General features: G+C 32.5%; 1 protein-coding gene and 1 pseudogene across 5 annotated transcripts in view; one reads left to right on the top strand and one right to left on the bottom strand.

Moving 5' to 3' along the window:
• The first annotated feature begins 1,479 nt into the window (after nucleotides 1-1,479).
• LOC128191240 (uncharacterized) lies at nucleotides 1,480-4,690 on the top strand (annotated as a pseudogene).
• Nucleotides 4,691-13,395: 8,705 nt separating this feature from the next.
• Nucleotides 13,396-15,311, bottom strand: part of LOC128155681 (sacsin-like) — a 90,580-nt gene continuing 88,664 nt past the window's right edge. For all 5 annotated transcript variants that reach the window (XR_008239632.1, XR_008239629.1, XR_008239630.1 and 2 more), the window contains one exon: nucleotides 13,396-13,491. Coding sequence is in view for 1 of the 5 variants with exons in the window: in XM_052817514.1 (XP_052673474.1) it covers nucleotides 13,484-13,491 (8 nt within the window). In the remaining 4 variants the exon portion in view is untranslated. The remainder of the gene's footprint in view (nucleotides 13,492-15,311) is intronic.

Raw genomic sequence — 15,311 nt, forward strand, 5'->3', positions numbered from 1 at the left:
TTTCTAGCATTACTTTGAAAACATGTAATGCATTGCAATGCATTACCATTACATTTAGCATTACCCCAAGCCTGGTATATATATATATATATATATATATATATATATGACTGTAAAGATTGTTACAAGAACTAACTGCATAAATATACATGTACTTACCCCAAAATGCTTTCTTTGACGATTCATGGGAGATAAAAAGGTAGCGTCATTGCAGAAAAAATGCATAAACGCGTTAGTGAGTAGTGTAATTTTATTTTGCAATGATCGCTACCTTCATAACTCAAATAAATCATTAAAAAAGGTTTATGATTGTTTATATTATGCATCTTTCTTTTAACAAATTAATGATTTAGTCGTATAGAGTAAGTTGTGATAACTATATTACTGTTACTGAGCATCAGTACGTTAGATAATAGAAATCGCCAAGTCGTCTTACATGGGAATTTTGAGTTTTGATATCATCATGATTATTTAGTACAGTCTGTACCAGTGTAATTGTTCTTAGGTTGCTAAAGGTTTCGACCAATTATTTAAACTGGTTAGAACAGGATTTTGTATATTTCAGTCCTGTCAGTTTCTATATAGAGCTATAAAAAACACAATAAATTTCCCTAAGAAATAGAGAGACTCATACTCAGTTGATGACAGGTATATTTAAGAAATAAAGTTCTTGTTATCGTGAATGTTGCAGAATAACCTCCGAGGTCGAGAAATGTTGTTCTAAAATATAAAAGCCGAGGCTTTTATATTTCAAACAACATTTCGACACCGAGAAGGTTATCCTGCAACATTCACGATAACAAGAACTTTTTTTCTATTCTACTAACAGCCCAGTATTTCTACAGATCGTTTCTCCTATAGAGAGATGATTTAGGTCATTTTGACAGCTGTTCCGTGTAACCCCAACCGTTATTAGTAATGTGTACATGTGTATCGATCAAAGGAATCACTTGCAGACGACAGAATTTTTCTTTGGATTTTAATCCTCTTCACTTATTTATAAAATATCTTTCAATCATATTCCTAATACTTTAACTTTTAGGGGGTTAAGGGCAATTTAATACGATTATTACTACTACACGTTAGATATATATATTTCATGTAAAACACGCCGTGAAAATGTGCTATGGAGGTCCATTGCTTCATTGATCTCTTAAAAATAAACATTTGGGGCAATACACATCGATTTGTCTGAAATTGACATGGTTTTAAAACTTTTTACGGTTTGAAGTTGTACTTTTATGATCAGTGCGAGACAAATAGGTATTTCTGATCTGATAATTTAGTGATGACGTTCGTGGTATATTGGAGAATAATGTCCGCGGCATCTCTTTGATCTCGGCAATAATTGTAGTAGAATTGGTTATCTCCTCTTGAAATATCTTTTTTTTCAATAAAAACAACCCAAATAATACGATTTATTTTATTTATAAAAAATAAATTTAATTATTATAGCGATGTTTCCGGTATTGCTGTTGTATGATCCGCGCCTTATTATTTTGCGCGTAATGGCATACCATAGATGACGTTTTTTCTGTTAGCTTTGACGTCATTACATTCCAAGCAGTTTTGATTGCGAGGTGGGTGTACTTTGTTTTGTAGATCAAAAAACAAAATTTTTTGATAATACATGTATATGGCATTTTTATACTAGTATTTGAGGCATTTTTGTTCAGTTTGTTTATATTGTAAAGAAAAATTCATCTGCTTTAACATTACTTTATAATATAAATTTACTTGAATTTGTAAAGTCCATGTCACTTATAAATGAAAATCAAATTGGCTTCAAAGAAAACTGTAGAACATCAGACCACTTGTTCTCTATAAAAACTATCATTGACCATTATAAAAGTAAAAAAGTATATGCTGCTTTCATTGACCTTAGAAAAGCATTTGACACTGTATGGAGAGAAGGTTTATTTTATAAGCTCCTTAACTCTAATATTTCTCAAAAATTATTTAATATTCTTTTTTCCATGTACAGCAACACAACCAGTAGGATAAAATTTTCTGATGGGTTAAGTAAAATATTTAACTCTGAATGTGGTGTCAAACAAGGGGATGTTCTTAGCCCTACACTTTTCAATATATTTATTGATGGTATTGTCAGTGACTTGAAACAAAATGTAAAATGTGAACCTGTACATGTAAATAATCTCAATGTAAACTGCCTGCTTTATGCTGATGATATTGTTATTTCATCAGAGAGCAAAAGTGGTTTACAAACTAGTTTAGATATTCTTTACAACTATTGTTCAAATTGGAAATTACAAGTCAATGTTGATAAATCTAAAATCATGGTTTTTAACTCAAATAGTAAACATCAAAGCATCAATTTCACTTTCAATGGAAATACTATGCAAGTTGTATCAAAATACTGTTATTTGGGTATTGTATTGAAAAGTAATGGGAAGTTTAATTTAGCAACATCTGTGCTTGTTGAAAAGGCCAGAAAAGCATATTTTAAAATGAAAAAAAAATAATTGGTATTGATAATCCATTTTAGCTCTTAGAAAAACTTTTTGATTCTATTGTAATTCCTGTACTTCTTTATTGTTGTGAAATATGGGGATATCTCTCATTGAAAGATATTTCAGTTATCGAAAAATTTCATGTAAAATTTCTTAAAGATATACTTGGATTACATTGCAAAGCATCTAATGCTGGTTGTTTGGCAGAATTAAACAGGTTACCACTTTGGTCTAAAATCTCATTCTCAAGCATTAAATATTGGAATCACTTGATAACATCTAATTCTTTGGCATTTAAATTATATCAGGGAACGATCAATTCCAATTCCTGGACTAAGAAAATTTATGGCATCCTAGACAATTTGGGATTCTCAAACATTAGTAATTATAAAAGCACAATCCAACACTTTTTACCAAACATAAAGCAAAAAATCATTGACCAATGTATCCAAGAGCAATCATCAAAAAATTTTAGTTCAGAAAAACTTTCATTTTTTCAAAAATTATATACGAGAAAAAGAAGTCCTTATGTTGATATACTCAGGAAAAGATCTGAGAGATCCTCTATTAGTAGAATAAGATTAAGTGCACATAAACCTGCAATAGAAAGTGGTAGATATAATGCCACAATTAGGAATGAAAGATATTGTAATGCTTGTAAAACTGGTGCAATTGAAGATGAAACTCATTTTCTTTTTCAATGTAAAGCCTATTATCATCTAAGGAACAGCTATTTAAGTAATTTTTATAAGATAAGTAAAATAAATATTGCCAATAACTTGGACACAGAAAGATACATTTTACATGTATGTTTAAATAGTGAAATACATACTATTTTAAATATTACTGTTAAATTCATTAATGACTGATTTGAACACAGATGTCAATTAGTCTAAGGAAATGTTAAACTGATCTATATAGATCAGTAAAAATATATATACTGTACATGCAACTATTGTAAACATACAATGATGTTCTTATATATTCATTGGGCCTTTGCCAATTATTGTAATTGTGTTTGTGCCAATAAAATATTTGTATTTGTATTTGTATAAAAAAAAAATCTGTTTAATCTGTTTTCGGTTTTTAACATATTTTCTATTATTTTGAGAATGCAACCACGTAAAAAATCCCATTCCGTTGACGAAGGGACAGGGGAGTCAGGAGTAAAGCGTAGATCTGTTTACTCGGGAAAAGCCAGATTACCAGGCAAAAAGAAACCCCGGACTTTAAATGCCGAAAAATCCGGAGAACCACTTCGACCACAACAATCAATGGATACAATCGCCTTTGATACGGATGGAGCCGCCACAGGTCTGGAACAAGTAGTGTCATCGGTGGCAGAGCGGATGTTGCCGGAAATAAATGAAAAGATAGAAACGATCATTTCTCAGCGGCTGGACACATCCATAGATGAAGGTACCAAAATCTCGTCTAATCCAGATTTATCTGTTTCGAACGAAGTTATTTGTTTCGATACAATTGAACCACCTTCATGTTTATCTGGTTCACCGAGTATAATTAGTGTCCATGATGATCTAGCTATGCACGTTCCACAGTTAGTTAAGCAAAAAATCATGAAAGGTGAATTCGTTGAGCTGAATACACTCCTGAATAAGCAGGCAGATTTTGACACACAAGAAAGTAGAGTTCTATTCATGAATGGGCAGCTTACTTTAAAACCTACAAATGCAACCAAAATTGCTAGTATTGATGCTTGGTTAGATGCATTTTTGATATATATGAGTATTTATTTGTCATCACATGTCGATCAAACCCTCAGTCTCATCAAATACAAGGCCAATGTCAAACTCGGTGCTAGCCGAGTTTCTGGGGGTTTAGGCTGGAGAGAATATGACCGACAATTTCGTTTAAAAAGAGCGAAAGACAACAATATTTCATGGGGGAAAATTGATGAAGATTTATGGTTACTTTATATTACCCCTAATAGCAATACTCAGTCTGTATATAAAAATACTCTGAGCAACCCAAAATTCTGTTATGAATACAACAACAAAGGTTTCTGCTGTGTTCAAAATTGTCAATATCAGCATCAATGTCTCAAGTGTCAAAGCAAACATCCTGCTATTCATTGTTCTGATAAGCAAGTTGTACATAAGTTACCAACATCAAGAGCTTTTCAAGCGCCCCAGCCAATCTCATCAACTTTTCGCCAGTCAGGCAAACTCCTTCGTAAGAACAGGTTCAACTCCAGTTAAAGTTGACTAAATGTGCCCATATTTAGCAGTATATCCAAACAAATCTATAGCTGATGAATTAAAGAACGGATTTAGATTTGGATTTTACCTTCATTATGAGGGCCCTAGAATTTCTACGACCTGCACAAATTTAGTTTCTGTTAAAGATTACCCAAAAGTTGTTAAAGAAAAAATTGATAAGGAAATTGCTTTGGGTCGTATAGCTGGCCCTTTTAATTATGAGCCATTAGGTAATTTAAGATTATCACCCATTGGTGTTGTTGCAAAGAAGGATGGAGGATGGCGTCTGATCCATCACCTATCTTATCCTTTTGATTATAGTGTTAATGATTTTATAGATACAGAAGCTTGCTCTGTGCATTATACCTCTTTTGACGAGGTTTTAGATATGATAGCGAAACTTGGATCAGGAGCCTTTTTAGGGAAAATGGATGTTAAATCAGCATTTAGGCTACTTCCCGTTAACCCTTCAGACCACCAGTTACTTGGTTTCAAATTTAATAATGATTATTATTACGATATGTGTCTTCCAATGGGCTGTTCTATTAGTTGTGCCTTGTGGGAAAAATTTGCACATTTTATACAGTGGGTAGTTGAAGAAAAAACTGGAATTCACACTTTGAACCATTATTTAGACGACTTTATATTCGCTGGGAGTACATTTGAAATTTGTGATTTGTTGATGTCTTCGTTTAAAAATACGTGCGATGAATTTTGCATCCCACTAGCAGAAGAAAAAACAGAAGGCCCTAAAACTGTTCTTACATTTTTGGGTATTGTTATCGATACAGATAAAATGGTTATCAGAATTCCAAACGAAAAAATAATTGTTTTGGAGAATTTACTACAAGTTATGTTACGGAAAACAAAAACTACGCTTAGAGAAACAATCTTTGGTAGGCACTCTAAATTTTTGTGCAAAAGCTATTCCATCAGCAAGGGCCTTTAACAGAAGATTCTGTGATGCCATGTGTGGAATTAAACATCCTGGTCATTTTATTAGATTAACGCTGGGAATGAAATCAGACCTCCGAGTGTGGTTAGATTTTTTACACAATTTTAATGGTAGTTTAAATTTTATGGATGTCAGTTGGTTATCAAATGACCAACTGCACCTCTACACTGATAGTACAGGCAATCATCAGTTAGGTTGCGGTGTATACTTTCATGGTCAATGGGCATATTTTGGTTGGCCTCAAAGTTGGATAGAGCAAAATATTATGTTAGATATAACATTTTTAGAGTTGGTGCCGATTGTCCTTGCCTTTTTCTTATTTAAAACTCAATTTCTTGACAAAAAGATAGTATTTCACACTGACAATAAGGCTTTGGTTTCTATTTTGAATAAGAAATCATCTAAATCACTCAGAGTTATGGAATTGGTTCGACCTTTAGTATTACATTCCATGGTGAATAATATTTATTTTAAAGCTTGTCACATTGCTGGTTATAACAATGCTATTGCTGATTCAATTTCTCGCAAGCAATGGACCAGGTTTCGTGCCCTTGCCCCAGAATCCAATCTACATCCGATTCCTATTCCGGAAGATTTTATAGGAATGATCTCACAGCTGAAATTAAACGCCTGACGCTCAATTCAGTTGCTTTGAATACAAGAAATACTTATTCAACTAGCCTTAAGGGTTTCGAGCGATTTAGATCGTCATATGAACTACGTCAATTTTGGCCTCCCCCCGTTTCACACATATCAATATTACTTATTAGGTTTGTTACTGACTGTTTAAAGAAATTTGTGGGGTCGGTAAAGTCCATAGAAGGCGAGGCGGAGCCGAGCCTTCTATGGACTTTACCGACCCCACAAATATCTTTAAACAGTCAGTAACAAACCTAATAAGTGTTTTGTTTTGTCGAGGACCTAAAGTTTGATATGTAAACAAACGTTTGTGTAGAAAATCAGTTCAAATAACGTTACCTCCGCCATGTTGCGCTATAAATTTTGACGCTTGCCTTTTAAAGAAATTTGTAAGGCAGCCACGTGACGCGTTTCATCCAATGACGTCGCGACATTCTAGTCCGAGGCAAAACAATGATTATTGCTCATCTGTCGCTAAAAGGTTTAGCACACGCTACAATTTCATCATATACTATAAATTCCTAATTAAACGCGAGGAATTAATATCCGCGTAAAATCGCGAGAAGCCCGTCTCGCGAATTCTAAAATCTCGCTTTTCATTTTAGGAGACATATGAACTACATGAAACTATGATGAAATTTCGCCATTCGCGATTTTATGTTCTCGCGATTTGATGGCAAATCGTTGAATCGCGGAATTAAGTACTCGCGTAAAATAAGGAATCTACAGTATTTCAGGAATTGGTTTCAAATGCAAGTTATTGGGGGTTTCTGACAACACACACAATTTTTTGATAAGAAAATTATTGGAGGGAATCAAAAGGTCAAATCATTCAAAAGATTGCAGACTCCCTATTACAAAACACATTCTTGAGAAACTTGTTAAAACAACATCTTTAGTATGTTCGTCAAATTTTGAGGCTATTCTCTTTTCAACGGCATTTTCAGTTGCTTATCATGCTTTTTTGAGAGTTGGGGAATTTAAGTCCAAACCAAACCAATCAAGTTATTGCCTTTGGTCATTTAAAATTTGTAACAAATCGAAACTCCACGGTAGATTACATAGAGCTTATAGTTCCTTTTTCTAAAACGGATCAAACTGGAAAAGGGGAATCCGTAATTTTGGAACCAACAAAAAATTATGTATGTCCTGTATTGTGGTTGACAAAATATATAGCTATGAGACCAAAGATAGGTGGTCAGTTATTTGTGCATTTAGATGGCAGTCCTCTCACAAGGTTCCAGTTTGTTCAGTATTAAACAAGTCGCTTGAGGTTGCTGGTTTTCCAAAATCTCTTTACAAATCTCATTCCTTCCGTATAGGGGCGGCGTCAGACAGTTTTTCGGACGGTCGTTCAGAATTGGAAATTAAAAAGCAAGGTAGATGGAGTTCCAATGTTTTTAAAAGCTACATTAGGATTAAGTAACTTTTGTTTAAATATAGATCTATAAATATAAGTATTCTATTTATGTAGGTAGTGAAAAGGTTGTTTGGATTGTTGGTTCCTCGCTAATTAAATGGGCGTTCTACTCCGCAAAGAACTCCATAGATGGTGTTAATTTGGGATTAAGACGAAGAAAATACAGAGTTTTTTGGCAAGGAAAAGGAGGCATGAAATGGTTTGACCTTATTCCAAAAATTAGGCTTTTGTCAAGGTACAGTACAGCTCACGAGTATCCCGACACCCACCGTGTAAAAAACACGGTGGAAAACGGTCTGTGTCGCACCGTGTACACGGTGTGACACCGTGTATGTGTATTGGAAAATTCAAGAAAAACCACCGTGTCGCACCGTGGCCGCCTGTGTAACTCCGTGGCCACTGTGTCACTCCGTGGATATTGTTACCTGAGACGTTGATAGAAATAGCTTATGTTTAGAAATTAATAAATTATAGCTAAACAATGGTTGAAACATATATATATTCTTTTTCAAATTAAAAAAAAAAAAAAAAGAATGTCAACTTAAGTTACGCGGACCCAGAAAATTGTCGGGGCTTTCAACGTGAAGTTAATTTTTTGTGCTCTGAAAACTCGGCGTAAATGGGTACCTTTTAATTAATTTGTTCTTAAATAAATTGAAATGAATTCGCCAAATATATCTATTAACCAACTGATATATGATCAAAATTCAAATCAATTAAATTCATCGTTTTTTTTTTCTAAACACACGTGATGTTGTAAGTGACGATCCGATTAAAATGTCGGGAGCTCAAACGACTTATTTTCTGTTGTCTGAAAACTCTGTTTTATTATTTAATTAAATTACAGCCTTACTTTAAACCAAATAAATAATGAGAAATGAAAACATTTCAGAGCATGTTTTTAAATACATGTGGATGTGATGTAATAAATGACAACCCCATATTACCGGTGACTCGAATGATTAGTACTTCAGCTAATTATGTAGCAATAAATAAGCAAAAATCACTTTTATACGATCGATTGTACAAACTCTTGTTTAATTATATTCAAGCATTGTACATGTACTAAAAATATACCCGCATTTCATAAAATAAACTTTCAACTTTATTTCCCGTTTCCCGCTGGTAATGGCGTCGTGATTTCACACTAGTGCAATAAACCTGTACGGAAGCTGATCAGATACACACCATTGTCTTTCATCTTGGGTTTTATACACAACAGGTGTCATGGTCTTTCTTGTTAGGTGTCATTGTATTATACAACTAACTGTGTGTATATTTGGACATCTAAACAGGTGTACTCGAGATGCCGTTATTCACACCTTTCCGCGGACACCTGTTTGGTAACTCATCACTACCTGTCGTGTGTATGGTCTGAATATATCTTACTTCTATTTTGTTAGTTCCATGGTTTTTTCTTAATCTCTAACAAACAAAGAAAATGGTCTGTAGATATGTACACAACTAAACGTAAGACTACCGGCGCGTGGATCCGAAGAACTAGAAGAGCAACTCAATAAATGCGAGAATTTCACAAAGTATTGACTTGCGATTAGAAATTATTTATCGAGTACATATATGTACGGAAACAAACAAGATTAATCAAATAGATGACTGAGATAATACTGGTAACTTTTTGCAAGCATTTAGAACAAACACAACTTTATTTACTTTATAACCAATCTAATATGTGTTATGTGAAATAGTGTCGAAATTTTAACGAAAAATCTGATTATGTACATCGTCTACTGTACAAACGAAACGTCATTGTGTTAAAGTCGTTGATAAAACCATGGGTCTAAGATAAATGAATTAAATTCATACAAATAGAACTCTTATAATTCAAAAATGATCGCACACAATGATGTACTCAGAGAGAGAGAGAGAGAGAGAGAGAGAGAGAGAGAGAGAAGGCGAGAGAGAGTTTTAACAACGCAATATTCCAAAACTCATACATGCAGTATAAGAACGAAGAAACTAAACATTGCAAACACTAAATACTTCATTGTTTGACATTTCTCTATTTTGCGGACTTAAAAAACAATAAAACGACATTTTTTCCTTATCATGGAAGGAGCACGTGATGTATCTCGCGGGCTGATTTGATTGACAGGGGAAGCACGTGGACTCTGACTGCATGGATTCTATCGCAATCTTAGGGAAAAGGGTCAATATAATGGGAATTATAAAACTAACTTATTACACTGAATTTCAAGTAAACTGTTTTGAAAGTAAAGTCTAACACATATCGGTAATCTCTCTCTCTCTCTCTCTCTCTCTCTCTCTCTCTCTCTCTCTCTCTCTCTCTCTCTCTCTCCACTTTACGACGATCATTAAACAATAAAACAATAATTTTTTCAATACTGAGTAGTGTTTCTAAGAACACAAATGATTTCTAACTTAAAAGTTGCGAGATAATGTTGAAATGAAAATTATCTAGTACCGATTCACGGATTCTACGCTCTATGAATATGTACCGGGCAGTACTACAAGTACATCACACATATGTATAATAGAAAGAAAATTTACAAATATACTAAATATAAAGCTGTTTAATTATTTAGAGAAAATGCAGTTGTTTTCAACAACCCTTAGATTTGTTATCGTTGAATAGAGTATAAGTGTAAAAAGATCACCGTTACGATTCTATGCACTATTGAAGCTGTGGAACCACTACGATAACTACGACGTTTAAAAACGGACTGAAACAAAAACTAATTTGACTGTATATTTCAATTTTAAAAAGGAGAAGAAAGTGTTAGTGTTTTAATTGATCAAACCTTTATGTGGGCGATATCGATTTTTTTGGGTTCTTAAAATCAATAAAAATCAACCGTAACAATCGCATAGGTCTAAAAATTGCGTGACTTCCAATTTTCTTTATTTTAATTATCTATTTCTTTTTCATTAACTCTCTAACGTACATCAATAAATATTTTATTTTTTATAAGTTTAATTCCTAAATCCTTTTTTTTTTACAGGTAAATACCGCGTGTTACACTGTGTAACTGTCCGCGTTGCACCGTGTCACACCGTGTTTTTTCTTGTGTCGTGGCCGTAACAGAGAACAATAGATCAAAGGTACCGACACTTCCACGCTCAGCGTGGACTTTTGAACACGGTGGCCGGTGTTTTTGTCGGGATACTCGTGAGCTGTACTGTACGAATTCGTTGTTGGCGGTGGTTGTCAATTTTTGCATTAGACAACCATGTGGCGCTTATTCGAGACGCCTGTTATTAAATTTAAGTATTTTTACAACTTCTGCTGAGTATCTGCTCACCCAGTACCAGTATGAATGTTGTCACTGTTTATAAGGTTTATAAGGATAAGGATTTTAAGGATAAGGAGTATAAGGATACGGTTTATAAGGATAAGGATTATAAGGATAAGGATTATAAGGATAAGGTTTATAAGGATAAGGTTTATTTATAATATGCATTAAGGAATAAGGATTATTTGATTATAACGTTTATTATAAAATCGTAATATATATATAAATACATATTTGTGTATAATGTAGATCGTGGTCACAATCGCCAAATCACAAAATAAAAATATTACATGAATTATTCCGTTTGTCTTCATTGTCTATAATAATACGATTTATTTTATTTATAAAAAATAAATCTAATTATTATAGCGACGTTTCCGGTATTGCTGTTGTATGATCCGCGCCTTATTATTTTGCGCGTAATGGCATACCATAGATGACGTTTTTTCTGTTAGCTATGACATCATTACATTCCAAGCAGTTTTGATTGCGAGGTAGGTGTACTTTGTTTTGTTGATCAAAAAACAAAATTCCCACCCTCCCAATCCCTTTACATCTAAAATGTTCATTATACACATGTTTTGTTACACACAGTTTATGTACAATCATATTCTAAAATATATGTTTATTTAAACATATCATATATATATATATATATATATATATATATATATATATATATATATATATATATATGCATATATATATATATATATATATATATATATATATATATATATATATATATATATATATATATATATATATATAATTATGCTTCTTGTTCAATGTTCTGCCGAAGTTTTCCTATTCTTTTCAGAGGGGCATAGCAAGAAGTGAGGCTGAAACATTTATGTGTTATTAGACTTTGGAGATGTAAGAGACATTCTAGTTGTTGTGTGCAGAATTTGAATGGACAAAGTTCTACCCGTCACGGCCTACACGTAAAGACATTTGGAAAAGCGCTTATTCGAGACGCCTGTTATTAAATTTAAGTATTTTATCAACTTCTGCTGAGTATCTGCTCACCCAGTACCAGTATGAATGTTGTCACTGTTTATAAGGTTTATAAGGATAAGGATTTTAAGGATAAGGAGTATAAGGATAAGGTTTATAAGGATAAGGATTATAAGGATAAGGTTTATAAGGATAAGGATTATAAGGATAAGGTTTATAAGGATAAGGTTTATTTATAATATGCATTAAGGAATAAGGATTATTTGATTAAAACGTTTATTATAAAATCATAATATATATATAAATACATATTTGTGTATTATGTAGATCGTGGCCACAATCGCCAAATCACAAAATAAAAATATTACATGAATTATTCTGTTTGTCTTCATTGTCTATAATAATTGACGAATGTTTAGTGTAAAATTGTACCTGTTCAGTGACAGAAAAAATAGTTCATAAACATAAGTTGTCATATTTAGAGGCTTTGCATGATTGAAGAAAAATAATTATTACATTGATCCCAACCTGTACAAAAATGTATAGCAACTCATTCCTTTGTGCAAGAAAACATCTTTTGTTAACATCAACGTTACACATACCGTGACACACGTGAAAGTGTTTTCATCGGAACGTGTTTCAGTTATTATATACAAAATGATATAATAAAGAGACATGTTTTTGCAGCAACTTATAATTTTCCAAGACATAGCTCACATTGCATTTCCTATCATATTCTATCATTCAATACTAATCATATCCGAATGTATCCTGTGCCATTTGTCTAAGATCACACCTGTGTTTTGTGTATAGTAAATGGTAACCTTGTATAATTCATCAATCTGTCCACGTGTAAATCAAAATTGATGCACTTATTCTCAATAACTTTTTATTCATCACACTTCATATAAAATAGTAAAATGTAGACTATGATGCAATTACACAATGTATAATTATCATACAATAGTATCATTTTTAATACTTACTTTTTTATACAAATAATGTGCAATATGTATATATAAAAAAGAATCATTAAGGAAGTGTTTTACACCGTTATTATATGACACACACAAAGAACAAAAACGTATATTCAACAATGATATCCAAGTTACGTTATTATACCAAAAATAACTTTGTCTTCTTATTTTAGAAACTCTGACACGAGTTTCTAAATAAATAATGATTATCATACTCAATTAAGTTACCCTCCACATTTTAAAGCAAAAAGATATATACATGTATGTTTTAAAAAGATTTTTTTAAAAGTGATATCGATATGATATGAAGTGTATTTAATTAAATAAATTTACTATGTTGTAGTAAATAATCTTATAATATTAATCACTTCTAGACAATTGCATAATTGATGAACGCACATTTAGTTCAAATAAAGACACAATATAAACATAAAAAAATCCTCTTTAAAGCAGTTCTATATACATAGCGCTTGTTTATTTCTTTAAAAAAAACACTACATGGATTCAGCCTAGGTAGTATTGTTCAACTTCAAGGGTATTCTCGTCCCATCTCTACTACGAATGGCATCCAGGTCACACAACTGTAAAAAAAAAGGTGTACTTTTTTATAAGCATCGCTTTCAGACGTAAGACATACACTACTTACCTATTTGCTTTGTAAATTAGTCATTTCCAGGTACCAATAGTCTCCTCCCCCGTATGTGGTGACCAGGTGCATGCCTGGTATACCCATAATGGTTATCGCAAGGATAAAATATTAAACTTTCTCACACTATTTCCTTTTTTACTCGTTTTAAACATTAGAATCTATTTGTTTCAGAAGAACTTTTTTACTATACATTTTAACTTTAAATTTAAATTCGAAAACATCGCTTTTTCAACTAGGGATTCAGATATGACACAATTTTGCAAAATCTACATACTGCACAGGTTGTGCTTCCACTTCTTTTTTACAAATTCTTCTTTTTACTTTTTCTCCGAAAGGAATTCTCTGTTAATTTTATGTAAAAAGCTGCTACTCCACTGGACCCCATCTTCATTTATAATGGTTTTACAAACAAGAGGCCAATGGGCAACATTGTTCACCTTAACAACAATTATCAGCTTTATGGAGTTATATACAAAGTATCTGGACAATGCGGTAGAATAGTCCTGTATAAAAATATTCTCAAGATGTTTTTATGTTAATCACTGAATCTTATTTTATATAGAAACAATGTCTAAATTGCTCAGTGCACAATGCAAAAATGCATTTGAGTTAATATAATTAAAATAAGTGCATCAATATCGATGAAATATTGTCGATATCATCAGTATCGATACTATATGGTGTCTTGGAAAGAACTCACACATTGTCCAAGAAACGATATATTTTCGATCGCGATGATATCGACGATATTTCATCAATATCGATTCACTTATTTCAATTTTATTAACTCAAATGCATTTCTGTACTGAGCAATGTAAACCTTGTTTAAACACCATGATTATAAAGATTTTATTTTGCATATATTCATGTTTAGACATTTTACAATAGAGTATCCGTACTTTACGCCGACATCGACAATATTGTATCGATATTGATTTGCATATGTACACAACTGTAGTTATTAAAACATCTATCATTTGTATAGGCAATTCTTTTACTTCCTTTTGAAATTGACTATATATATATATATATATATATATATATATATATATATAGTACAATACCAACTTTTATAAGTTAGTTTAATTGCTGCTGTTTTAACTTGTTGTCGATGTCGACGATATCGTATAGATATCCTTTGGTGTATACGTGTAATCAATTACATTGAACATTTCTATTTCTGGCAGGCTTTCATATACGTTTTGTTCATATTGATGATATCTCTGCGATAACACCTTACAATAGTTTAATAACATCATATACACGTTATTCAAGCACTGATGCTGTCTTACCTTGTTTACGATATTGACGATATCGTGTTAATTTTTATTTACAACTGAAGCTGTCCGTACTTGACAGTAATTTGCAACTTTATCAGGAATGTCAATATTGACATCAAAATTGGAAAACAATTTAGAGTCAACAATATATCAAGACGCTTGCATATAAGCAATACCATATATTAAAACATTTGAGAGTCCGAATAATTGAAAAAAAAAAATAGTCCATCATCGTGACCCCAACTTACCCTAACGATCATGATTTTAGCAAACTTGAATCGACACTATCTGAGGATGCTTTCACTGAAGTAACAGAGCTTTTCTAGGCAAATAGAAGGGTTTTAAAGGTTTTTCTCTCTATATTCCTATGTAAAAATTGGACATCCCAGTAGGGCCCTACCCTATGCCCGGGGATTATGATCTGAACTAACTTGAATCTACAATACTTTCATAAACATATTTCTTCACTAGT

The sequence above is a fragment of the Crassostrea angulata genome, chromosome 7 (assembly GCF_025612915.1).
Source record: "Crassostrea angulata isolate pt1a10 chromosome 7, ASM2561291v2, whole genome shotgun sequence".
Classification (NCBI taxonomy): domain Eukaryota; kingdom Metazoa; phylum Mollusca; class Bivalvia; order Ostreida; family Ostreidae; genus Magallana; species Magallana angulata.